General features: G+C 50.8%; 1 protein-coding gene across 1 annotated transcript; it reads right to left on the reverse strand.

Moving 5' to 3' along the window:
• Positions 1-13083: 13083 nt before the first annotated feature.
• Positions 13084-13839, reverse strand: LOC119406631 (prolyl 4-hydroxylase subunit alpha-1-like). The gene has a single exon (XM_037673362.1). The coding sequence runs from the start codon at positions 13837-13839 to the stop codon at positions 13084-13086; it is 756 nt and encodes a 251-aa protein (XP_037529290.1).
• Between the last annotated feature and the right edge of the window lie 13512 nt (positions 13840-27351).

The raw sequence follows: 27351 nt of genomic DNA on the forward strand, positions 1-27351 counted from the left end.
GGAATCAAAGGAAAACAAAAGTTAGCCTTAATGCACACATCACGGAATGATAACCACGGCCTCTCGATTCTGTATATTTTCGGAAAGTACGCTGCCACAATCACGCTTTATGACAAGCAATGAAATTATATAGCACAAATTTTCTTTATTGAGGCGTACGCGCTCTTCGATAGACTGGCCGTGCGAAGCCTGAGCCCTCACAACAGCTTTTACAGCGAAAGCTGTTATGAGATCATTTCACCGGCCGTTTTTGGCGCCGTAGTTGTCCGCCGCCGCCGCCGCCGCCGCCAGTGTCCGTAACCAGTATCGCTCGAAATAAGAAAAAAAAAACGAAATAAGAAAAAAATTCCAGGATGGAACGAGGTTCGAACCTGGGCCCTCTGCGTGAAAGCCCAGTATTCAACCTCTGAGCCATGCCGGTGCTTCGAACTGCTTTACAAAAAGGTCCTATACAGGCTTCATGCCGGGAAGAAACCACATTAGCATATGCAATATAGCGTGGTAGAACAGTAAAATAAGCACCAAGCGTCGCACAACGCGAATTCTGTAACCAGGCGTCACACAATGCGAATTGCGCAACGAGTAGGTCGTTGAATGCTTCCAACCCATTACAAAGGGATCTGCCATAATTCGTCGTCGTCATCAGGTACAGCATCAAGAAAGTGCGCATAATGCCTTACATGCGTTTAGCAGGTACCACGGCTCTCCGTAGAATGGCGAAAAATGGCCCAATTCCTGCTGCCCTACTTCTCAAAAATTACGATTTATAGCGTAGTGGGTTCCTCGCAAGTGCACTTGTATTGGTTGCCAAGGAAGCCCATAAGCGCATGATCCATTTACTCGGGGTCTCAGTAAAATTACAATGATTTAGAGCGTAGTGGGTTCCTCGCAAATGTACTTATATTGGTTGCCAAGGAAGGCCATAACCGCATGATCCATTTCCTCGGGGTCTCAGTAAAATTACAATGATTTATAGCCTAGTGGGTTCCTCGCAAGTGCACTTGTATTGTTTGCCAAGAAAGCCCATAAGCGCATCATCCATTTCCTCGGGGTCTCAGCAGAGTTCTTCCCCCCCGCCGTCTCTCTCCCACGTCAACGTATGTTATACAGCATGACGGGAGAGGGAAATAGCGACCGGGCGTCACCCAATGCAAATTACATAACTGGTGGGCCGTTTAAAACTTCCAACCCATTACAAAGGGCTGAGCCATAATTCTTTATCATTATCAGTCGTCGGGTCAACAAAGTGCACATAATGCCTTACAGACGTGTAGCTGGTGCCTCGCTTCTCCACAGAATGACGAATAATGGCTTAGTAGGTGCTTCCCAACTTCACAAAAATTGTGATTTATGGCGTAGTGGGTACCTTTCTAGTGTACTTGTATTGTAGCCCCAAGAGAGCTTACAACGGGCTTTAGAAACGCCGCTCTTCCAGCTTTCGCTGTGACTGTGCTGCGGTTTCAGCGCAGGCCTGGCGTTTTTAAAGGCGCATCAGGCATCACACGTATGTGCGCGTAATGCTTTTCTATTCTGCTTTTTATTGTACTTTCCACGCGACACACTGTGCAGCACTACACACCTGAGCGACGCGAAACTGAGAAGACAGAAGAACCACTTACTGTTCACATTTCTGAATGTGCCGAACCATTTGCTGGCCGAACACGCATACACAAAGGTGCAAGCTCGCTTGAGTTTCCAGACCATCATGAAACCAACACGCTCACAGTACGGGATGTTGCACTGCCGTCGCTAAATGGCGTTCACGTCCAGCGTCGAGATCACAGCCGCGCACACACGGGGCACGGGCACGCACTGCCGACACAACTGAGCAATTAGGAAACTTCGGTGACCGGGCAGCGGAAGAAAATGGCGAAGGCAGCGACGGGCGACCGGGGCGATGGCGAGACTTCGACTTCAGCACGCACGCTTCTCCTCTCCTGGTGTGTGTGTCTGTGCGTGTGCGTGTGTGTGTGTGTGTGCGTTTTTTTTCTTTCCTTGCTCGCGCATGCGTCGTAAGGTTGCGTTATCTTGTTTCTCTCTCGGGGGCGCATGCAACAGCCCTCCCGTTTAGCGGCCGCTTGAAGGAAGTCGCGTTTATATTTTTTTAACCCGACAGCGTCAAAGAGCTCGTTTCGCAGAAATTCCGGTGTCGGCGGCGTCGGCGTGATTGGTTCTGAGCGAAAGAGCAGCTTTGGTCGTGAGCGAAAATTCGAGGGCGTTTGCACTTTGGCTTTCCTTGCGGTACTGTGTATACGTCTCCATCGAGAAGCGAAGGCAAGCTAGCGATTGAGTAGGTGATAGTGTGTGTGCATGCGTGTGTACGAATATCGCTGTCGCGTTTTAAAGGCGATAAGTAAGAGAACCCCTCCCTTTTTTTTAATTTGTCGGGCTTTCTGTCCACAGCATTTTATTGCGCACGCTGCGGCGCGCCGCCTCTAGTCAGTGTACAACTAGTACCTGACTCACAGTGAGCGTAGTGTGAACATAATCGCGTGCATTTATGATCGCCGATTCTTTTTGCACGTCAGCGGTTTTCGTCGCGATAATTGACGAGGAGTGTATCGCCGTCACCTCATCGATTGAGCTACTGCCAAAGATATTAGACTGCACGAACTTTTCTTTACAGCTCCTTATATTTGGAGAGGTGCAAGACTGAAACAAGCTCTGAAACAAGCTCTTATGTGGCAAGAAAGTAAAACAACTTTTCACTCTCTCGCGGGATGCAGGAGTGGAACACGCACTTTACTCTGTCTCGCCAGCAGGAGTGAAAGGTACTTTTCACTCCTCCTGGCAAAAGAGAGTAAAGCGCCTCCCTGTAAGAATATATAATGTGATCTGCAGGAGTAACACAGCTCAATTTAACTCTCACTGCAGGAGTTTCAGTTTTTAGAGTGTATACATGGCTAGGCTTTCTCTTTTTTTAACTTCCTTGTGTCTGTTGCTTCCCATCTTTTTAACACGAAAGTGTTTTATGCCGGGTTCCACCAAGACTTCAGTGCCGTATTTCCGTCACGGAAATGACGTCGACAAAATATACACGATCAGATGGCAAAGAAAAAGAGTTCTGTTAAAGGGCATCGAACCCACACCGCTCGATCCGCAACAAGTGATGCCGGGCACGCTATCCACTGCGCCACGGTCACAGACGCTGAAAGCTTTACAAACGCGCCTTTTATATCTACCACTCTCCCAGTCGGCGGGGTGGTGTTGCCCTCTGGGAGCGGTAAAGTAAAGTAATTCATCATTACTGTGGCCTCCGCGATTAGCACCTGCAACGCGTTACACGCCCCTCCCATTCGGCGCGTTTTCAACAGAAGTACAATTTTGTCAATGCCTTAACACACCGCGAGGTGGCGACCTTAGCCAAGCGTCGTAAAAGCTTCGGCCTCACTCATAGATCTGCGACGCGCGCCTGCCTCACGTGGCTGTAACACCGCGTTCCTCGCTCACGCGCTCGCCCCTAGAAAAATCGCGACCGGGCTACCGGGGCGGCACGACGCGCTTTGCGTTTCCCTCTAGTCCGGCCGTGGTGTTCAATCATATTCTGACGTGCCGCGGGATGGCGACCAAGTTCTGCGTCCAATATGCGACGCTCTTCTGGCTATCACCCCTCGTTCTCTGATTACGCTTTCACCGTTAACTACTACAGCTACCACAAGGTTTTGTGTAATCATTTAACATGGACGTTAGTTGTCGGGATGGAGATATGCCACCAATCATCAAAGTGGGCACATCCACGTTAAACGGTGCCATTAGCTGCCAGACATCAGCATACATTGTGCAAACTCCCTTATATCAATGTACAGTAAACATTCAGTTACTTCTTTAAGGGCACGCTTTACTTTAAGGGCACGCTTTACGGAGGGATCAACCATGTTTTTTGCCTTAAGGAGCTTGCTCCTTATTCTCGGGGCTGTCCATCGCCGTAGTAGCTGGGCTTGTGCATCCCATCTCCGCGCACGCTCGCGCGAAAGAGGTCTTCTTCCTCTTGTTCTTCGAGCGCCTTGATGGTGATATTAACGCATGCAAAACCACATATAACATGGCACACTGTAGCATGCGGCGCTCGCTCCACTCCGGCGCGTGCTCTCGTTTCATAGGAGACTGCTAGAGGGCCACAACTGCGCACTTCCTCTCTCTTTCGACAGTCGTCAGTCAGTGCGCTTCGATACTAATAACATGAACGAAGAAGACAAGGCGGCGGAGCGGAGGGCTCGCACGGCAGCAGCAGTGCGGGCTCGCCACCAACACCCTGCGGTAGCGCACTGCACGGGCCTGATTTTTCGGCCCGGGCCCGCTTTATGAAGCCCGAGCCCAGCCCGAGTCCGTGGTTCCAAGCCCAGGCCCGGGCGTACATGACTGAACCCAGCCCGAGCCCGGCCCGGGCCCGTGGTTCCATGCCCGGGCCCGGGCGTTCATTACTAAACTTATGCAGGACGCCCGTGTTCATGCGCCGGCCGGGCTCGCAAGAGGATATTAGTTGTTGATGATGAATAATAATGATGGCTTGCGCTTTCTAGCGGGCGATCGGACAGAAAATCTGGTGTATACATGCATCGAAATGTTGTTTTGCCCGCGGTAGTAGCTCAGCGGTTAAGCTGCTTCACTGTTAAGTCCTAGGACGCGGGCGCGATTCGCACAGCTTCGGCGGCCGCATTTTGATGGGGGCGAAATTCAAGAACAACCGTGTACTTATCTTAAGGTGAACGTTAAAGAACTCCAGGTTGTCGAAATTAATCCGGCCTAGCCAGGTGACGTTGAGTTTACTCGCGTCTATTGTGGACCGAATAAAGTTGTTTCACTCACTCACTCACTCACTCACTCACTCACTCACTCACTCACTCACTCACTCACTCACTCACTCACTCACTCACTCACTACGGCGTGCCGCGTAATCATATCGTGATTTTAGCACGTAATGCCAAGGAATTTAAGTGAAATGTTGTCTATATGGCATATGGCATGTCATTACAATAACAGTGTAGTGAAAATAAAACACAGCAACAAAATTCATTTAAAAGAAGTGTACAACTGACATCAAAATGCAGATAGAAGCAAACCCGGGACATTTTTTAATGCTATTTTGTACACTCTCGCCGCAAACAATAATTACACAATTTTTTAAAAGAGGCTCCTTTTTAATAATTTGTTGCAGCAACATAAAAAACGTTAACGTTATATATGGTGAACAGCCACCACAATCAGATGAAACATAAATCCTTCATATTCTAACGTCGTCACGGAAACGTAATCGTCATGTACAATATAATTATATAATCTAGCTGCTACACGCCATACTTCATTCTATTACAGATAGAAGGTTTCACCCTCATTCGTGAAATAAATATAGAAAATACGCTTAAAATAACGCCCAGTAACACAAAAAGACCGCACCCGAAAACGATGCCACAGGAATAGGAGATTGAAAAGGACGGCGAAAGGCAAAAATCTACATGCTGTTGTGCAAAAACAGCAAGTTGTCAAGGCTGTCTGGCTTCAAACAGATCCTCCTGCCTTGGATACGTACCCAGTTGCACTAAAATTGCGTTCGCTGCTGGCGCTCGTGGATGGGACGCAAAGTACTTCTTTCCAAGAAATGGAAGCCTACGGTATTTCCTACACTGGGCTTCCCACCATTCAAGCACTTTCTCAATGTCCTCACACGAGTCACTGTCCCGAAGGTAACTGTCAAGCTCACTGTCGGCTGGTTGAGTTTCCGCAGCATCGCGCCACTCCTTAAATTCGTCAGGGGAGGTACGCTTCGCAATGAGCGGGCCCGAGTACGGCCCGGCCCACAGTGTCAAGCCTAGGCCCGGCCCAGGCTCGCACTTTCAAGCCCGAGCCCCGCCCGGGCCCGCCGGGAAACATTTCGGACGGCCCGGCCCGGCCCGGCCTGCGGGCAGTCAGCGACGTGCGCGTCGTGCGTCGCTGACGCACGCCGCAGCAAAGTCAGGTGTGTAAAAAGAAGGGCCCATTGTACTAGAAATATATAGTGTGGCGAAGCAATTGGTACTGCTTAACGGTTGCGCTCTCCAGCGGCTCCTAGTGGGTCGTCCTCTTCTAAACGCCGCTCGCGCTCGGAGCCCGTGTTTTTGCCTTGACTGTCGCCATAGTGCATTGTCGCCGAGTGCCGTCCAATAAACCGCTGAACAAATTGGTGGAGAGTGCTGTGCTCCCATTCAATGCCCCTGGAGCTTCGTTCCCGTACTCTGCCATCTACCATGCCTCAAGACGCCGCTCAGCAAACGCCGCCTCCCACACCGACCACATGTCCCGGTGTCCCACGCATCCGCGATCCACCTATCTTCACTGGCGCCGATGGCACCGATGTGGAGGACTGGCTCGCAATTTACGAGCGCGTGAGCGTACCCAACAAATGGGACGAAGCAGGCAAGTTGAGCAACTTGGTCTTCTACCTCGCGGGAGTAGCAAGCTTGTGGTACAACAACCACGCGTCCGATTTTGCTACTTGGTCGGATTTCAAGACCGCCGTCATCAACGTTTTTGGCCGCCCTGCAGTTCGTAAGCTGCAAGCAGAACAGCGCTTACGCGAACGAGCTCAGCAGGCCGGTGAATCTTTCACCAGTTATATCGAAGACGTCCTGGACTTGTGTAAGAAAACCAACGGCACCATGTCCGAGTCTGACAAGATCCGGAACATTATGAAGGGCATTGACGACGATGCCTTCACCATGTTGCTCGCTAAAAACCCTTCCACCGTGGCCGAGGTCATAACACTGTGCAAGAGCTACGAGGAGCTCCGCCGGCAACGTTCGATGACCCGTCGCTCTCCATCACGCGACGAAGAGCTTGCTGGCTTGGCGGCCATACCTGACCAGGCCACGCTGCTGGCAGAAATGAAGGCATTCGTGCGCGAGGAAATCGCACGCCAGTTCTCTCTCCTGGCCTTTGCCCACCCGCCGCACGTTCAACAGTCGTCGACGACCCTTCTTCCTCCCATCCGCCGAGCGATTGAGCAGGAAATCGCGGAGGTGATGCCTGAGTACCACCAGCAACCTCCGGCGCCTGCGCCACAGAGTTGCGCTCAGGTTGTCGCCAGCACGCACCAGGCAATCCCTGCGGCTGCACCGTTGAGTTACGCCGAAGCCGCCGCTAGACCTCCGTCCTTCGAAGCGGGCGTGCCGGCTACGTATGCTGCCGTCATCCCTAGGCCCCGACTGCAACCCACCTTGCAGTCATTTCAGCAGCCGTCCCGTCAATCGCATCCTGCCACGTGGACGGGACCTGCCCCGGCGAACCGATGGCGCACACCCGACAATCGGCCCATCTGCTTTGCATGCGGTTATGCCGGTCACGTGGCCCGTTACTACCATCGCGTGCAGTCTCCTCGAGTCGCGTCAACCACCACCAGCCAGTCCAGCCGTGCGTTCTACGACCCGCCTATGTCGCCGACGTCACGCCCAGCTCCATCCACTCGCCGCTCTCCGTCTCCACGCCGTCGCTCACTGTCACCAATGCGGCCACGTTCTGTCGCACGAGAGCAGGAAAACTAGTCGTCGCAGTCCACGAGGCAAGGGATGCGACGCTATCGAACTGTAAAAGCCCTCAGCGAAGTCCATCGAATGTCATAGACGTGTTTGTGGACGGTGTTCGCGCATCTGCCCTTGTCGACACTGGAGCCGCCGTATCCGTTATGGATGCAAAACTTAGCCGCTTACTTTGAAAAGTGACGACGCCACTTTCTGGGATGTCCCTCCGTACCGCCAGCTCCCAGAGTATTAGGCCTACAGCAGTATGCACTTCTCGCGTCGTCATTCAGGACGTTCTGTACGACGTCGAGTTCATCATAATTGCTGCATGCTCCCACGACGTCATCCTGGGATGGGATTTTCTCTCCCGCCACGACGCCATAATTCACTGCGCACCAGCCGCCGTCGAACTCTCACCGTTCTCACATTTGACGCCGGCAGACAGTCCATCGGCATTCACCAAGACCCTCGTCAAAGACGATACCAAAGTTCCTCCAAACTCGTCGACGGCTGTGCCAGTTTACTGCGCCGGTCTCTGCGACACAATTGCACTCCTTTCGCCATCTGACCGCGTTTGCACTAGGAAAGGGTTGCTGGTACCTTTCGCGACCGTGCAAGTCACTCAGGGTAGCACCGCTATTTTTGTTACCAACCCATCCCCGCACATTGTTACGTTGGTGCGAGGGGAATGTCTCGGCAGAGTGGAGCCCCTCGAAGACGCACAAGTTCTCGTCGCACCCGATGACTCGCGCTGCACCAGTTACCGTACCATCAGTGCCGTTTCCACGTCTGATTTCTCACCCGCGGATGTATTTGGTCCCTCCATTGCTGACAACCTTACGTCGGTCCAGCGTTCCCAGCTTCTGTGCCTGTTGGAAGAATTTCGTTCTTCTTTCGATGTTGGGCAAACTTCTCTCGGCCGCACGTCCGCTGTTACGCATCGCATCGACACTGGCGCCCAACCACCACTGCGGCAACGTCCATATCGCGTGTCTCCCACAGAACGTCGGGTAATTAATGAACAAGTGGACGATATGCTTCGACGCGACGTTATTCGACCCTCGGACAGCCCGTGGGCGTCTCCTGTTGTTCTCGTTGCCAAGAAGGACGGTTCTGTGCGCTTCTGTGTGGACTACCGAAGGCTCAACAAGATCACTCGGAAGGATGTTTATCCACTGCCGCGAATCGACGACGCGATTGACAGCCTCCAAGGAGCAGAATACTTTTCAACTCTCGATTTGCGCTCGGGGTACTGGCAAGTACCCATGGCTGATGACGCTCGACCGAAGGCAGCCTTTGTCACGCCCGACGGCTTGTACGAGTTCAACGTCATGCCGTTTGGTCTGTGCAATGCGCGCGCCACCTTCGAGCGCATGATGGACACCGTTCTGCGCAACTTGAAATGGCACCCGTGCTTGTGTTACCTGGACGACGTCGTCGTTTTCGCTCCGGACTTCTCCACGCATCTTCAACGTCTGCGGCATGTTTTGACGCGTTTGACCAACGCCGGCCTCCAACTGAACCTGAAGAAGTGCCGATTTGCAGCACGGCAGCTGACATTCCTAGGCTACGTCGTGTCCAACGACGGAATCCTTCCCGATCCGGCCAAGCTTCGGGCCGTGGCCGAATTTCCCAAACCTACGTCCGTCAAAGAACTGCGCAGTTTCATAGGACTGTGCTCCTATTTTTGACGTTTCATACGCAACTTTGCCACCATCATATCGCCGCTGACGAAGCTTCTTGGAAGTAAAGGGCCCCTACATTCGTGGTCGTCCGAATGCGACGAGGCGTTCGCAAAGCTCCGTCGTTTGTTGACATCTCCTCCCATACTACGCCACTACGACCCTACGGCCCCAACGGAGGTACACACGGACGCCAGCGATGTAGGCCTCGGTGCTGTTCTTGCGCAACGCAAACCAGGGTTCCCCGAATATGTCGTCGCCTACGCAAGTCGCACGCTTACTAGAGCCGAGACCAATTACACTGTCACCGAAAAAGAGTGCCTGGCGATCATCTGGGCCCTTACAAAATTCCGACCTTATTTGTATGGTCGCCCATTTGATGTCGTCACCGATCACCACGCACTATGCTGGCTGTCGTCATTGAAGGATCCCTCGGGCCGTCTCGCCCGTTGGGCACTTCGCCTGCAAGACTACGACATCCGCGTGCTGTACCGCAACGGACGTCAGCATGCTGACGCCGACGCCCTCTCGCGCTCCCCCTTGCCTGACGACAATGCCTCCTGCTCAGTGTCTCACACTGCTGTTTCTTCTATCGATGTTCACACCATCGCTACCGAGCAGCGCAAGGATAAATGGATCGCTTCGCTAATAGACTTGCTCACTGATCAGTCGACAACACCAACCAATCGCGCGTTGCGTCGTCAAGCCCACCATTTCGCCATTCGTGACGACCTACTGCACCGACGCAATTACAACGCCGACGGCCGCCAGTGGCTACTTGTGATACCCCGAAGTCTGCGTGCTGAAATATGCGAGTCCTTCCACTCTGATCCGCAATACGCGCACTCTGGGGTATCCAAAACTTACCACCGCATTCGACAACGATACTTCTGGCGAGGAATGTACCGCTACGTGCAGAAGTTCGTTCGCTCCTGCCTCGATTGCCAACGCCGCAAACCTTCAACGCACGTGTCACCAGTCGGTCTACAACCATTACCTTGCCCTAACCGTCCGTTTGGGCGCGTGGGCATCGATTTGTATGGACCACTTCCTCTGACGTCGGCTGGTAACCGTTGGGCCATCGTCGCCGTTGACCATCTAACGCGATACGCCGAAACCGCTGCCCTCCCAGCGGCTACAGCGCGTGATGTTGCCTCCTTCCTGCTACACCGATTCATGCTGCGTCACGGTCCACCCCAGGAGCTTCTCAGCGATCGAGGCCGTGTCTTCTTGTCGGAAGTCGTCGAAGCCATTCTCAAAGAGTGCCATGCTGTTCATCGCAAAACTACTGCTTACCACCCGCAGACGAATGGCCTAACCGAACGCTTTAACCGAACGCTCGGCGACATGCTGTCAATGTACGTCGCCGCCGATCACACCAATTGGGATGCCATTCTGCCCTTCGTCACCTACGCCTATAACACCGCCCCTCAGAGCACTACTGGTTTTTCACCGTTCTTCTTACTGTACGGAAGGCACCCGTCGCACACCATCGACACGATACTTCCATACAAGCCGGATCCATTTGAGTGTGCGCCTATTTCTGACACAGCCAGCCAGGCTCGCTCAAGAGTGTCGCGAGCTTGCCAAGACATTTACGACGCAGGAACAAGAGCTGCAGAAGAGCATTCGCGATGGCACCACTACTTCTGAACCCACGTTCCTCCCTGGAGCGCTCGTATGGCTCTCGGTCCCTACCACTGCAAGTGGCCTTTCTTCAAAACTGCTGCCGAAATACGAAGGCCCATACCGGGTCGTCGAGCGCACATCCCCGGTCAACTACCTGATCGAACCCATCGAACCAGCTTCGGACATGCTCCGTCGAGGGCGCGACATAGTCAACGTGGAGCGCCTCAAGACCTACTATGACCCACTCATAGTAACGAGCTGTTAGGTCGCCGGACGGCTCCCTTTTCGTACCCGGGGTAATTGTGGCGAAGCAATTGGTACTGCTTAACGGTTGCGCTCTCCAGCGGCTCCTAGTGGGTCGTCCTCTTCTAAACGCCACTCGCGCTCGGAGCCCGTGTTTTTGCCTTGACTGTCGCCATAGTGCATTTTCGCCGAGTGCCGTCCAATAAACCGCTTAACAATAGTACTAGTTTAAATGATCAGATCAGCCGGTTGGTGGCGGCGGGCTTCCCTTCGTCGGTCTGTAAATACGGTCGCCGAGTCACCTATGCAGAAGGTGGAACGTGGACCACAAAGGGATAGAGCTGCTTGGGATTCATCGGGTTCCAAGCCTCAAGTGTTGCCGTACCTTCATAAGCTCTCCCACAACCTTAAGAAGGTCACTGCAAGACACGGGGTGCCGCTGGTTTTTTCGGCACCTGCGAAACTCGCCAAATTGTGCCCGCGCATTTGCAATGGCAAGAGACGTGGTTGCCAGAAAAAAAACATGAGAATTTTTTCGTCATGCGCTCCACGGAGGTCGTATATTCCATTATCCTGCGGAAAAGTGTACGTCGGTCAAACCGAAAGATGCTTGAATGACCGGCTCAGGGAGCATGCGCAAAAGAATTAAGAAAAAATAGGATAAGTACGCGCATCTTGTGGCGCATGCTGCAGCATGTGGGTGTGAACCACGGTTTTTAAACAGGCAGATTCTCGGAAGAAGCGCAAAAACATCAGCCCGTCTTTCGTTGGAAGCATACGTAATAGAAAGAAATAAGGATCGGTGTGTTAGCGAGCCGTCAGTGGCTTTGTTTCAGAAGAAAATTTCCTTTTCTCGAGGCTATAATTTAAAGTGCTCCTAGCTGGCCTTTTCTGCTTTGTTTTTCTTTTTACTGTTTTCTTTGTTGTTTAGTTAGGGGTGGCTGGATCTTGCTTCACTTGGTAGATCATTGCTTATGCGCATCGTTGTTGTTCATTGCTCTTGCGCATCATACTTTAGATATATAGGATGATCGGTCACGCAGAATAAACAGTTGGTAGTGAGCGCTGTGCATCGGGTGTGTTCCTGAGTGGATACGTGTGTGAGTGTGAGTGCGTTTCGAGTGAATGCCAAGTTGTGCGAAATTTCTTCAAAATAACAAGTGACCAACTAGCCCAACAACAAGTCCTCTTAGGCAGAAAGAAGATGGAGAGAAATAGAAACGATCGAAGGTGTAGAGAGCGAGATGAAGAATTAGAAAGAGCGAGCGAGAAATACAGAGAAAGAAGGCAAACTGAAGATCGAAAACGCAAAATGGAAACACCGAATAAGATAAAGAAATAGCGGGGGAAAGAAATAGTGAGGTGAGGAGGAGGAGAGCGCCACCACCTCTGCTGCTACCTCAGTCATTGCGCCACTGTGCGGAGGTGCCGTAGTTTTATCTTTCTTTCTTTCCTTCTTTCTTTCTTTCTTTCTTTCTTACTTACTCTTGTTTTTCTTCTTTCTTTCTTTCGTTAGTTCTTTATTTCTTTCTTTTCTTCCTTTTCTTTTTTTTCTTTCCTTTCTTTCTTTCTTTCCTTCTTTCTTTCTTTCTTATAGAAGTTGCCCAGGTTCGCTGATTCAGAAGTGTTGTAATTAATGTTGCCTAATTCCCATATTAAGCAGAACACAAAAAATAGTGAGTCCCTACATGCAAAATGCATGGAATCAGCAGCATCCATTTTGTCCGCATATCTTTTACCTCTGGCTAGATTTGGCTCGGGCCCCTTCTATACAAGCAAATAAGAACACCACAAAATGTGGAACGCGCAGAAAGCGATTCTTTAATCAACGTGGATTTGTGTTCATGCATTTATTTTCTCCTAAAAATAGAAATAAACAAGGCCTGCACTTGATCAGCTAGTCCCACCTACAAAGGCAAATTCTTTATTGAAACATATCATCGAATAAAAGAACTTTCTATCTCGTCATGACCGCCGTTTTTTATGCTCCTTGATAGCACTTAATGTAAACCTAAGCAACAACCCTTACGAGCTGCTGACTACGAAAGGGAATAGTCAAGGTCCCCCGGCTGCGACCACTCGCGTATCCAGAGCGTGGCAATCCACTTGGACCCACGCAGCACGGTGCACGAGCCGTGCGTGGTGCTGTAGTCTATCTGTCGCGAGCTCGCCGCCGGTTCTTGCTTCAGGTTAAACCAGAAGAGCGCAGACCCTCGACGAGGTCTGATGGAGAGGTTGGCCTTGGGAAAGGCGGTGGAGCCGCCCTCTTTTACTTCGCTTAGGTAAACCAGAATTGTGGCCAGCCGGTCACCCTCGTCTTCTTCTGATTCCAGGGGATCCGTGTGCTCGAGGTAATGGCCGCCGGCGCCGTAGTTAATTACTTGGAGTTTTTCGGCGGACTCCATCGTAAGACCGGTAAGCACTGCGGCACGCTGGTGGACGCGCCGTGCGGTTCCATTGTTTTCAAGCCAGGCGAGCGCCGCCGTTCTGATGTCCGGCTCGTTCTCACGCCCATCCTCCTCGGTAACCAATGCAGGCTCGAGCTGGAAAGCTTCCCGACGAAGCGCTGCGCACTCAACGGGGCTCAAGAAGTCGTGCACGAGCCAGAGTCGAGGCTCCGAGAAGGAGAGCTCTTCCACTGCGAAGGGCGAGAGTAGCCGCTCCGTGCTTTCCGGAAGAGAGCCAACAGCGCAAATCTCCGCTGGGTCTAGTGTCGGAGTCCCGACTGTCACGACACAGCACGCCGAAGGATGTGTCGCTGGGAAAGCTGAAGCGCTGATTTTCCCGAAAGGCATCTCGGTACGGCCACATTGCGGGAGTCTCCGGCGGGCGACTGACGACAGCCCGCCAGGAGGTGGAATTCGCCTTGAGCGCCGAAGATTCCAGCTCCGGAAGATGGTAATCGAAGAAATCCGCATAGCGTCGGTCTTCGCCTTGTTTGACCCAATGAGCGGCTGCTCAACGTTCGCACCGGGTTCAGTGAACGCCCAGCGACAGGGCGTCATCCGGGGACAGTTTATCGACCAGAACCGGAGAGCACAACGTCGCGATGACGTCTGCAGCCGTCAAGCTGTACGCGTTCTGGAGCCTGCGCACGTTGGCCGCCGCGCCGTCTACGTCGTCTTCCGTGGGCCAGGCAAGTAGACCCGTCTCGACTAAAGGTCGAGGGCAGCGAACGCTTCCAAGTACGTCAGCTGCGGATTGGAGTACAGAGAGCCTCAAGAACCTCATCAGTGCCGTCTCCGCAGGTCGAGTCTCTGATGGGGACGACGGAACATCAAGGAGCTCGAGGTGCTGAGGAGGAGATACGAGTACACTGAGTCTCCAAGTGTTTTCACACTCCTCGACGTGACGCTTCATAGCGGCGATCAGAGCTTTCTCCGTCGCAAGCAAGCTCACCAGACCTGGCCTGGATCGAAAATATTCACCGCCCTGACATAAATCGACGACGGCTGTCATAAACAGGAGACGTAGTAGTAGTAGTAGTATCCTCTACTGCATGGCTCGTGCATGGCAGCCGCATCTTCTTCTTCTTCTGCTTCTTCTTTGGTTCTGTTGCATGCGCTTGATTCCTTGGGATGTTTCTTATGGCATGTCTCAACCCTCTACGGGGGTTCGGTCATGAATCAAGCAGCGGGACAAAAAGACGGCTGATCCCTCCGTCATAGGAATCGGTATACCACGAAAGTGAAACTTGTCGTCACAGCAGTAGTTGATTGTTTATAGTGCATTGGTATATGAGAGCTTGTACAATGTCTGTTGTTACCGCGTTGTGTGGATGCACCCCCGCTGACGCCTGGTGGCACATCTCCTTACCGACGACTAACGCCCATGATCATGATTTAACCCTTGCGGTAGCTGAAGTTGTCATGATATGCCTGGACAGCGCATATGGGGAATCCCTCGCAAAGATGGCATCAACAAGCACATACTAAACACTGATACTCGATGTGCACTCCTTCAAAGCGTTGTGAAACGCGAAGAGAAACGCGACGAGCGTCGTCTCATCCCTCTAGCCTGGCCGTTAGTTCTCACATGGCGAGCGGGGAACGCGGTCCGACAGCCAGACAAGCATCGGAGACCTATTTTTCGATATGGATGGATGCTATGAGTGACGTTTGGGCTAAAGCCGCCACATCGCGGTGTGTTGAAGAGTTGACGACATTGCACTTCTGTTGTTGGAAACGCGCCGAATGGGACGGTCGTAGCAACGCCGCGTTGCGTGAGCTAACAGCGGTGGCAACGACGTTTGTTTGTTTTAGACCATGATGGTACACATGTCACCGCCCCTTTATAAAGCGGCGCTTATAGCATCCATTCATCCATCCATCCATCCATCCATCCATCCATCCATCCCAGATAAAGCCCCTGAAACTTCGTTTCAGGGGCTTTATTCAGCGCCCTCTAGAACATTTTCAGGCCTGTTCATTGTTGTTGTTGTTGTTAACCTCTCCTCATGGCACATACCCAATGGAGGAGATCGGCCGAGTAGATGGTCAATTCGTCCTATATTTTCTGCATGTTGTGACTCCTTCTTACGCTGTTTGTTTTTAATTATTGAATTAAAGTGCCAATTGTGAGTAATAAAAAATTTAATGCCCATGGATTTAAGCAAGAGATTCTTTTATTATCAATGATGTATTCCTGAACAGCAAGGAAAACATCCCTGTGGCTGTACCCCAGGGTAGCGGCCCCAAAAGAAAGAAGAACAGGTTCTGATAATTCCAGGCCCAGTTTTCGAAGAGGTGGTACTAGTATTCGTTTCCTGAATGTGTTGAACCGGCGACATGACATGAAAAAATGACTAATCGTTTCTTCCTGATTACAGAAGAGGCACAGAGAGGAGTTCACTAAACCTGATCGATGGAAGTAAAAATTGAATTACTCTAGGCATGGCCTCTGACGTCACTCATTTTTGACCCTCGTCTTATTTTGTTTAGAAAGTCTCCCTTAGGCATAATAAGTATTGATCCAGAAATACACATACAAATTTACTTCGTGTATGAAGTCCAGTAATGAGCTGTGGTGAGGTCCACTAATCCAGCAGTCAAGGTCGGGTGGTCGGCCAGGCCTGAAGCCTGTTGCACGTAGGTGAGGATGACCGCTTAATTGTAGACCCGTGCAAGTCCACAATAAGTGTGTGACAGTTACATCGTTGATTGGGGCGTTGCAAAATTGGCACGATGTACCGTAAGGGCCGCGGTACTTTCGCTCCCAAAGGGTGGTCACGGATGCGGTAAGCGCTGCGGAGTAGACGTGCGCATGCATGCTCACGCCGTTCGAGGGAGCAGGATTGCTAAGCCTGACGAAGCCTGTCGTGGCATACTGGTGCTTCTTTTGGCGTCTGCATGAAGACCGTGGTCTGCGTTTGTGAAGTGCTGCGTGGTGATGTGATGTGCTTCGTTCACTGAATGTTGGCGTTGTACACTAGCAAGCTCTCCCAATGAAGCTTTGTTATGGGCCCAAGTGTTGCTGATATTGACAATGCACCAAAGGTTCCAGAGTTTTCATTCCCCCAGGGCGACCAGAAAGAGAAATGAGAGTGCGCCGTTCATCGGGATGACAGCGATATGCATTCTCTCCGTGATTCGAAGGTATGTGTATGTCTTTACTACTTGCTTTTCAGATGTCTTAAAGGCATCAACTCTAACGAGTTCGGTTCTTTCGATAGAATAATGATGTCGTGTGTGCTTCTTACTTGTTAGCGTAAGCCTTGACATTTGGCGCATTTAGCTGAGCGTCGCTGACGCTCACCCCCGCGATGATGTAGCGTCCCCCGACAGTGCATAGATTTCGTCTTCTCGGCGAGCGCGTCTTGCCGAGACGCGGTGACTTTGGCTGCAGAACGACTGTGAAACGAAGTAGACGCACCTTCATGCTCCAATCAAGCGACTTTAAAAGCGGAGCGAGAGATGCGTTTTACGTTCCGCGGCTCGCACCCGGAACTCATCAAAGTGAAGCAATAAGCGCGCGGCGCAGTATATTCTCAGAACAGGCGTTTTTTTAACACGAAAGTGTTTTATGCCGGGGTCCAGCAAGACTTCAGTGACGTATTCCGTCACGGAAATGACGTTGAAAATTGTACACCATAAGGTGTCAAATAAAAAAAGGTTCCGTCAACGGGCGTCGAACCCACGACGCTTCGGTCCCCAAGAACAGATGCCGGGCACGCTATCCACTGCGCCACAGTCACCGACCCTAGACGCTTTACAAACGCGCCTTTTATATCTCACATTCTCCTCTCACAGTGCCCTCGGTCGGCGGGGTGGTGTTGCCCTCTATGAAGAGTAAGGTAAAGTAATTCGTCATTATTGTGGCCTCCGCGATTAGCACCTGCAACGCTTGTTGCTAAACATCCGTCGCATTTCGGCGCGTTTTCAAAAGAATTGCAATTTGTTCAATGCCTTAACGCACCATGAGGTGGCGATCTTAGCCCAAGCGTCGTAAAAGCGTCGGCTCGCTCATAGCATCCAAACGAAAAATACCTCTGCGACGTGCGCCTGCCTCACCTGGCTATAGCACCGCGTTCCCCGCTTACGCTGCCCCAGAGAAAAATTGCGGCCGGGCTACAGGGGCGGCGCGACGCGCTTTGCGTTTCCCTCTAGTCCGGCCGTGGTGTTCAATCACACGTTAACACGCCGCGGGATGGCGACCAAGTTCTGCGTCCAATATCTGACGCTTTTGTGGCTATCACAGCTCCTTCTCTGATTACGCTTTCACCGTTAACTACTACAGCTACCACAAGAGTTTGTTTAATCATTGAACGTGTACGTTAGTCGTCGGGGTGGAGATGAACCACTAAGCATCAAAGTGGGTGCATCGACGTCAAACGGTGCCATAGCTGCCAGACATCTATATACATTGTGCAAACTCTCTCATATGAATGTATAACAAACATTCAACTACTTCTGTAAGGACACGTTTTACTTTCGTGTTATTCCGATTCCTATGACGGAGGGATCAACCAAGTTTTTTTCTTTCAGGGTCGGTAAACATTTCTCTATTTGCGCGTAACACCGCGGGCTTTTTGTAACACCTCCGATTATTTGACTGAGAAAAGCTGAAGAGTGCCGGTGTGTCGCGTTGTGCATCTGTTTTGTACATAGTATTTCTTACCGGTGCTCCGACCACTTTTCGTGGTATTATAATTATGCGCCAGTTTCGCCAGCACCTTCGCCTAATTTGTTTCTTCGAAATGTGTACGGCTACAAGTCAGACGAATTGGGATGCCTGTAGACACCTCATAGATATTGTTGTTTTGTAACGGAACAAATAAAGAGCATGCGGAGCGGAAAGAGCGGGATAAACCGCTTTCCTAAATGGTTTTCAGGTGTGTGAGCTCCATTTCAAGCTGCAACACTTAAGGACGGCTACCAAGTACACCGATCCAAGAACTGGCAGGACAGTAGTAGCTCCCATGGGGGCTACTCGGCTTACTCTGGACGCAGTGCCGGCAATTTTTCCCAATTTACCAAATGAATAACAATTGTTTCTGCGCATCTTATGGGCAGTGTGACGTGTGTGGGTGTGTGTGTGTAAATAAAGAATGAAGTGTAAATCAGTTACCTGATTTATTTTGTGACTTTTTGGGGCCATCAACCTTTGCATTTTGGGGCCATCAACCCTGCTCGCGACTACCTCAGTCTTCGCACCACCAGTGCGGAGGTGCCCTACATTTTTGTCATTTTTGCGTGTGAACTCCTAGAGATCAATCTCTAGGAGTTCACAATCCAAGGCCCCGTTCAATCAGCCTTCGTAGTAGTACACTTGCTTCCTGAGCAGAAAGCCTGGGTTTGAATCCACCTTGAATCCTGGTTTCTTTTCACCAATGTGCGTGATAGCTACGCCAGAGAACGGCGGCGGCGGCTTTGGGCAACAACTACGCCACCAAAATCGGCTGCTGTGAGCTCAACAGCTTATGCTGTAAAACGAGAGATGGAAATCGGAGAGGTCGATCATGTTACCTGCACCGATTGACTTATCGGCGCAAGGTGTGGTGTTAGAGCCGGAAGTATTAGAAAAGTAGAGAGAATAAATCTGCCTGACCGCTATAGTTTTCCGACAGCTCTGTGGTTTTCAAAAATGCTGTAGGGCTTTCAGGCCAGTATGGGCCGACGACGGCTGGTACCAGGGTCCAACAAAAGTCATTGAAGTAGGATAGCAGGCTGGCCGAGTTAGCTGAAATGCAGGCTACCTCGCTTGGTCACGCTATAGTCCAAGTGTTATGAACACTCATTTCCGTAAGGAGGTGGCTGTTGACCATCTGAAGCGTAACGTTGATGACACGTGTGGGCGGCGGGAGTATAAGTGAAAAGTCTTCAGCATGAGCGATCCAGTGCCATTATTCTTGGTGGCTCCTCAATACTTCAACAAGCCACATTTACTTTATACAGCGACGCAGCGCATGGCTAGACAATATCCTAAATGCCCGTCATTCGTGGGCAGAAACGTACGTGCCACAGAAATTGAGAAAACGCCAAAACTCACCGCTGGCCCACTAATAAAAGTCAGTTTCACCGCAAGGGCGAAGCAATGAATGCGATAGCAACAAATTGTAGTGTTATACAAAGTGAGGCTGGCCGCTAACTGTTCTGCATCCTATCTCACGTAACTACAAAATGCTGGTGTAAGAGAACACAGCCGCTCCAGGGAGAGATGCTCTCCGCATAGTCACTTCGCGTTGAGAGCGCAGCACGTAGGAGGGTATACGGGCCCCCCGCTGTGATGGCTGTCGAGATAGCGCGCGCGCCAGCGATTGCGACCGCGCCCTTAGATTCAAAGTTCAAATTTGCTACTCGCGCGACACCCCCCCTCCCTCACCTCGCGTCTTTTCATGGTCGTCAAAGACGGGCGGGGCGTTTCCTGTCTGCTTCGATGGCGGGCCTCCCGAGCAGGGATATGTTATCGCATGCACCCTCCGAGCGACGGAAATGAGCCGGCTCGTTTGATCTCTGCTTCGGCCGCCTTCGTCGCCCCCGCTAGCGCGCTTTTAACCGGGGTAGAGCATACGATGCGCGGGGGGATCTTCTCAACTTGGACTTCATACGGGAGGGAGATGACGGCGACGGCAATAACCCGTCGAATCTGTCCATATAACTCCTATCGCAATAAAACGAAGAAGGGAACACACGGGTGGCAAACGCCAGCCACAGTTTATGCACTAACTGAATCGATAATGAGTTCTATCAAGAAAAAGATCACGAGACCTTGCCCTATCGTGAAAATAGGGGCAAGCGAAGCTTTTTCTCTGCGTCCCTGGCGTACTGCTCGTAGTAGTTTTCTTTATTTATTTATTGCTTCCTATCGCATTGCGCAGTGCTCCATCCTAACTGTTTCTTTCATCAATATAGGCATTGGACCTTCGCCCACGTGCTTATCAGCAACATTTCAGTTTCTACGGGCAACAACGACGGTGACGCGTCCTTATCCACGCAACAATAAAATGTGGCCACGCGAAACGACAGGTCACCTCCATAAAAGATCAGTTCGCCATATCAGAACGGCTGATCGCGGAGAAGCCCACGATCGACAGAGCATCAGTTATTGGAAAACGGCCCATGCAAACACGCGGGTGACCGGCGCCCCTTCAAGGGTATCTTCGTTGCCAGGAAAATTGATCGCCAGTACTCTCTCACATCGACCTTCGAATCATTCACCGTGGTCCAGCATTCGTAATCTTATTTTTATGAAGGATTCGGTTATAAGACGTGCGCCTATTACATGTACCATAGCTTTCGACCCAGAAAATTTTCGCTTTTCATTAATTTAATGAGTGTATGCAAGGTGACCCGCGTGTGCAGCGCGTGCTTGATTGCAGGATGCCTCGGTAAATCATAGATAATCCAAGAATTTGGAGATTGACTCTACAGGTAGCGTTCTCCCGCCGTCTTTGAAAACATATAACTACTCCAGCCACCTATGGTGGGGACTGCTTTTTGGCAACTGGATTGCACTGGGAACACTGGTACACGCCGGAATTCTCTGGCACTTCGGTGAACGCACTGGGAAAGAGCTAGGTCGCACTGGTATGGGCACTGGCTTCGCCGCTGTGACTGAGTGGCTCACTGCGAAGCGCTGGAGACGCTGGAATTTGCACTGGAGGGCGCTGGCGCATACTGGAGCCCAGAGCCATATATACCCTTCGGGAGAGTTTGGCGACTGTTTCATCTCGCCGCTCTCCGCGCCCCGCCCCAGCGCCGCCTTCTTCTCGTGACGTAAACCCTCTCTCCTCGCCGGCGGCGGCGGCAGTGGCGGAAGCAGCGGCACCGCGACGCGGAGCCGCGACGGCGAGCGCCGGCACGCCGCATTTAGTCGATTGCTGAGTAACATGCGTAGGTGGTAGGTTTCGAAGCTCTTGTGCGAAGTCACGTATGGTCTCGCGCGCGTATTCATGGCTACTGCTCCTCGCATTCACGCTTGAATTTGTTGCGTGCGATGGGCTGTTGGTGCGTGCGATAGGCTGTTGTCTAATCCAAAAGCGACAACGCCCTTGGATTAGAAACATCAGACGCAGCAAACTGGACCCCGACCCTACTGCTCCGTGTTATGCGAGATACGTACTTGAGTATTTCGCTTGAATATTGCTGGTATTGTAAACAGCGTACCATTAACACAAACTTATTATTCGTTGTGCAATAGGGCCCTTTCAGGCGCACAAACTTTAAAAATCATTTTGCCACGCTGAAAAAAAGTGAGTTCTATGATTCGCGTTTAGAACGCTTGGGCACATTGAAATTTTGCAGCGATCACGCTATAAGTGTCAAGCCTGATGTGTTGCGTTTACGTAATTTATCGCGCTTTCTGAGCACGAGTTTGGAATGTTACCGTGATGTTGTGAGGGGAAGATTTATTTTGATATCGCGGGTTGGTGCCGCCGCGCGTCAGCTGCGGCGTATATCTGGCATGTGTTGCACGTTATGTGGTCTGCGCGTCTGTGACTGTCAGCCTATGGTGTCATTTACCGCAGGGTGCTGCCGCTTGTGCACATGCTACCAGTTTTACGCTTAATTCACGCAGGTAAATTAATCCGCGCCTCTGTGCTAAGCGAATGTGCCTTGCGCTTTTTATTCATTTACGTATGTGCGCGATGTCTGTGCTCGTGCAGGAAGCTCTTCTTCTATAGCAAGGGGCCCTCATGTACTCGATGAAATTTCGTGATTAGGAAGTATAGAGCGTGAAGTTGAGCATAAAAATGATTTTCTAAAGTAAACCAACAGAATGTCCGCTATCACAGACTAGCAGTACGAAGTAGTGTTTTCGTGTAACAGTCGCCTTCTAGGGACCCTGCACCTGCTCTGGCGAAAACCTTATATGCCTCAGCAAACGCGAACATTGACCGCCGGCGTCCGCAGGGTCGGCGTCCCGTGTCGGAGGCGTCAACACGAGGGATGTTAACAATCGTCACGTAATGACGTCACCATACGACCAAAGTTTGTGACGTCATGGTGATATCGAATAACGTGACTTCACGTGATGACGTCATCACATGACTTAGCCGATAGTGATTGGCCCACCGATCACGGAGGCTGTGCAAGCGCCGATGTCATGTGATGGCGTTATCAGGTGACGTAACGTAAGCTGACGTCAACATGACGTCATTGTGACGTCACAAAGTTTAGCTATCTATGATTTCCTAGTGAAATGATCACATTATTTTTACTGCCTCCAAGATCGGAGGCGTTGAAAGCTTTCTGCTAGTCCCCAGGTCTTGCATTGCCTCCGTGATCGGCGGGCGATCACGGAGGCTGTGCAAAGCGCCGATGTCATGTGATGACAATAACGGATGACGTCGTTCATACGTCACAAATTTGAGCTAGCTACGACGTCCTGGTGACGTCATCACAGGATTTTTTGCCTCACTCGTGTTGGCACCGAAGCCTCGGGACTCCAGTCAATTCGCGCGTTTCATGAGGTGTCTAGGGCGTTCGCCCTAAAAGCAGTGTTTTAATGACCTCGACATTCAACAGCGCGAATTCTGCTTGCATGAACACCCCCATACTGTTGAAAGCGCGAGCATGGGAGATCCGATTTCTGACTGTTTAGTGACTGCGCACTCGCCGGTACTCCACACCCGAAGCAAATAAAGAAATCAATGTTATATATATAGTACACAGTTCAGGAGAATGGTACACAGTTCGGAGCGAATATCATCGCTGGGTCAAAAAACTTCTCACGAGATCACTGTGCAGAGAAACGCCAGCCGCACCGTACTAAACATCTTCAGCGACAGAAACATTACCAAGCGTCGTTATTATTGAACTCGAGCTTAAAAAAATTAATCAAGAGAAAAAAAATTCGGCAGATCCCACGTACCGTGGGAGTCGATGTTATGCGAAGCATGCGGCGGGTAGGTGACTGTGGCGTAACCTTTTTTTACTGAGCTACACGTTACAAAATGACGCTAAAGATTTGTATAAATTATATACACATACTTATATATGTTGAAGAGCCGCATTATGTGTTATATAACCAGTTGTTTACGGTTGGGTAACGCTGCCAATGGCAATGTGGGCATTACCAAATCCAGAAGCGGTAAGCTGATATGTAGTGCTTATACGTGTCCCGAGAACGCACGCACGTTTCACGAACCCGTGTGCATGTGTGCAAGAAGTTCTTTTTTTTTATCTAGGGTTTAACGTCCCAAAACCACCATATGATTATGAGAGACGCCGTAGTGGAGGGCTCCGGAAATTTCGACCACCTGGGGTTCTTTAACGTGCACCTAAATCTAAGTACACGGGCCTCAAACATTTTCGCCTCCATCGAAAATGCAGCCGCCGCGGCCGGGATTCGATCCCGCGACCTTCGGGTCAGCAGTCGAGCGCCATAACCACTAGACCACCGTGGCGGGGCGTGCAAGAAGTTCTTGACAGTTCTTGAACAAGGGCACCATCACCGTGATCAGTGAGCACCGGCAGCTGGTCATCACTTGTTATAGGATCCGGTAGTGATGGTGGTGACGAGAGGTCTATGTGTAGTGAAGTATTTGGTATGGTAGAGCTGTTGGAATTCGTGGATGCCTCGGTCATTTCGTCGACAAATTGTCTGTCGACAGAGCCGGCGACATGTCGGAACCTGAAGCCACCCTTCACGTTGGTGAGGTATAGACCGTCGAGGCTGGTAGGCCTGAATAGTGCTACGTAGACCAACATCAGTGGATGGTGTTTGTCGTATTTGTAGTCTACCTGGGCGTATGTGGCCTATGTAGCTTAGTCTACAAAGCGGCTGTCAATCAATCAGGCATCATCGTCGGTCAGCATGAGGCCATCGCCCAGCCTCGTAAGAAATGAAGAGGACACTGCGTCGTTCTGGCGAACTTAGTGCACTTTACGGTGCGGTGATGTGGATATCATATGTAACATTCGTTAACGTATTCCTCCGGGGTCGAGCAATGCTTCAATATAGCTTGCTGAATCATAGGAATACAAACGTAATGTTTATTAGACTGCTATAAAAGCGGAGCCAACACTGGAACTACAGACTTTAATCTGATATGACGCCTGTATCGTAGGAGTAGACTTCGTAGGAGTATCATGTAGTGTTTATTGCTTTCATGTAAAATTAGATAGCCAGCACCACAACCACAATTGACGTTGCACCGATATTACGCCTGCGTAGGCTGTTTTTCCAAACCAATTTATAGACCTGGTGTGGCTCAATGGTAGAATGCCTGATTGCCACGCAGAATGCTTGGGTTCGATTCCTGCTGGGATCCTAATTTTCATTCTTTCCATTCGTTGAGTCAACGCTGCCGATGTTGGTTTTCCTTAACGCTCTAGCATTTAAGTTAACAATGTCTGTTCTCGCCGTTCCTCGGTAGATATAAACTGTCAATCACCTGTGGCGCATACCCGTACACCGAGGCCCGTTGTAAACGGGTATGTGCCACACGTGTCTAGTGGAAAGGGTTTGACGACGTACGCGACAAGATTTTAAGTTTATTGATGTCATGACCCGGCAGTCGTATTCGTCAAATCTCCTTACCCTCCCACGCAAATTTTGGTCTACACCAAGTTAAGGAGGCGATCATGAGAGCACCCTGACGTAGGCGGCTAGATAGATAGATAGATAGATAGATACGTAGATAGAAACGCTCAAAGTGCCAGAGGTTCGCTAAGAAATGCTTCGCATTTAAAACAAAATAGACGCAAACCCACAGATCTTCATAGCTGGAAAAGTCACCGATGATCGCTATACTCCCTCATGCAAATTCTGAGTGCAGCTTTCTGTTGAGGCAACGCGAACTGTGTTTGAATTTCTGGCTATCCGCATTGGAACATTCGTTACATATTGCCACAGAAACTGCCAGTGCTCGAGTGCTACGCACGCCACTCTGTGCATTGCAGGCGTCGTCGATATCCCCGTCACGAAAAGCGAGACAGTAGCAGCCAGCCTTGCATGTGCACGAGCTCCGACCGAAGGGCGAGCCCGCATGATGGAAGAAGAAAGCGATGTTAGAGGCCAGTGGCTTGTGATATCGACAAAATCCACGTTCGCTGCCATTCGTCCTCGTTCGCTCTATCGGTTACGCTGACGACGCCAACGGCGATGCCGAACAACGTAGGAACAGGCGCCTAAGAGCTGCGCTCTAAAAGCACAGCGCGTATCGTAGAACATCGTGGACTCGAATCGGCGTACACAGCTCAGTTTCACGATGATTTGGACACGTCTAATTCACTCCATATTCTTCATTAATTTTGTATAACAATGTTCTTGCACAATTTCGCTTTCGCAATTTGTTTAGGAGCGCTAGATTTCATGAACGAAAAGCGCGTACATAGCCTCAGCCGTGCGCCCGTCGCGTGGAAAGACTATATATGGCGGACGGCGCCGGAGCGGAGGCGTGGCGGTGACGTGAACAGCGTCATCGCCGCGCCGCGACGTCACTGCCCCGCCCATTCGCCAGACTCTCCCCATCGACGGCTCTGCTGGAGCCTGTACTGTTTCTGCAAGTGCCTCGCGCTGCTTTCAGTATTGTACACGGCGAAACGTTTCGGTATCGTTAAATATCGAATATTTGCTTCGATGGTACCGGTGCATGCTATCCTAACAGGTACCAAACATGTGTCACAAATTAGAGCTTAGCCAAGAAAGAGGATGAGATGCGTACTGTTTTCATAATATGTACGTGATATGTGAAATCACTGTAATTTTAAACGTTTTCCTTTCGATAGTGGAGACAAATATGCTATTAAACCAAAGCATCCAACGCTGATCATTTTGCTTTCTAGCACGCATTTTTGTTTTCATGCCGTGTCAATCAACGTTGCTAATTCTTGCAGAGCACGTAGCAGCAATGAATGCACATTTCGTGTATGCCCCGCACATATATCTGTTATGAATCCGTGACGTGTTGACGTAATCATTCCATATTGCAGTGTTTATAGGTCTCCAGGCGTCGGTCTCAATAGACACAGCAAATCGTTACATTACCGTGCAGTTGGCAAGAAGTCAATGAGCTCTGGCTTTGCGACCGCTTCCAACGGAGACCAGAAAAACAGCCGTAGTTCGATATCGCCTCAACGGAAACGCATCTCAGCGAATTCTTGCTCTTCCACTTACTTCAGCTACGCTTTAGGTAACAGTTACAAAGGTGCAGAAGCTGAAATGTAGAAACTTCAGCGATCGCACCTCACCAACGCCGAGATCGGTCCTACACAGTGCGACTCCCTGCGAGCGTCAAGTCCAGCGTACCGGCCGAGTCCATCTACATGGCACCAACGCTTGTTGGTTTAAGTATACGCAATTCTGACGTGTAAGAATGGCCATAGAGTGCAGTTTGGTCATCCGCTAACCCAGATGAACCCATTTTTCTTGTTTACAGTGTCCGCACAAGGAGATATGACCATCGATGCGACGCGCTTTCAGCAACGCATACAGGCTCAACGAAAGCTGCCGGCCGTACTCGCCTGTACTTCTCCGACATACGTCAGAACACGTACTTCTGAACTGGTACGTATTGTCAACTGACACACCACCAGATTTCATCAGCGCATTGCATTTCTTTTAGGGGCGAAGCTCCTCTTAGTCTAACCTTGTCACGTCTCCGTTGTTCGGCGTAACCACCTTTGGAAACTGCCCACTACTTCGTCTTTTCAAACATCCCACTACGATCCATCACCGATCCATTACTTCACCGACCATAAAGCCGTTATAATGAAGGGGGAACGGAAGCCACCTTTGCAAACTGCCCACTGCTTCGTCTTTGCAAACACCCCACTACGACACATCACCGATCCCGCACTTCACCGACCATAAAGCAGTTATAATGAATGGGGAAGCGAATCCACGTCTAGGTGCCACTTACG

The sequence above is a fragment of the Rhipicephalus sanguineus genome, chromosome 10 (genome assembly GCF_013339695.2).
Source record: "Rhipicephalus sanguineus isolate Rsan-2018 chromosome 10, BIME_Rsan_1.4, whole genome shotgun sequence".
Classification (NCBI taxonomy): Eukaryota; Metazoa; Arthropoda; class Arachnida; order Ixodida; family Ixodidae; genus Rhipicephalus; species Rhipicephalus sanguineus.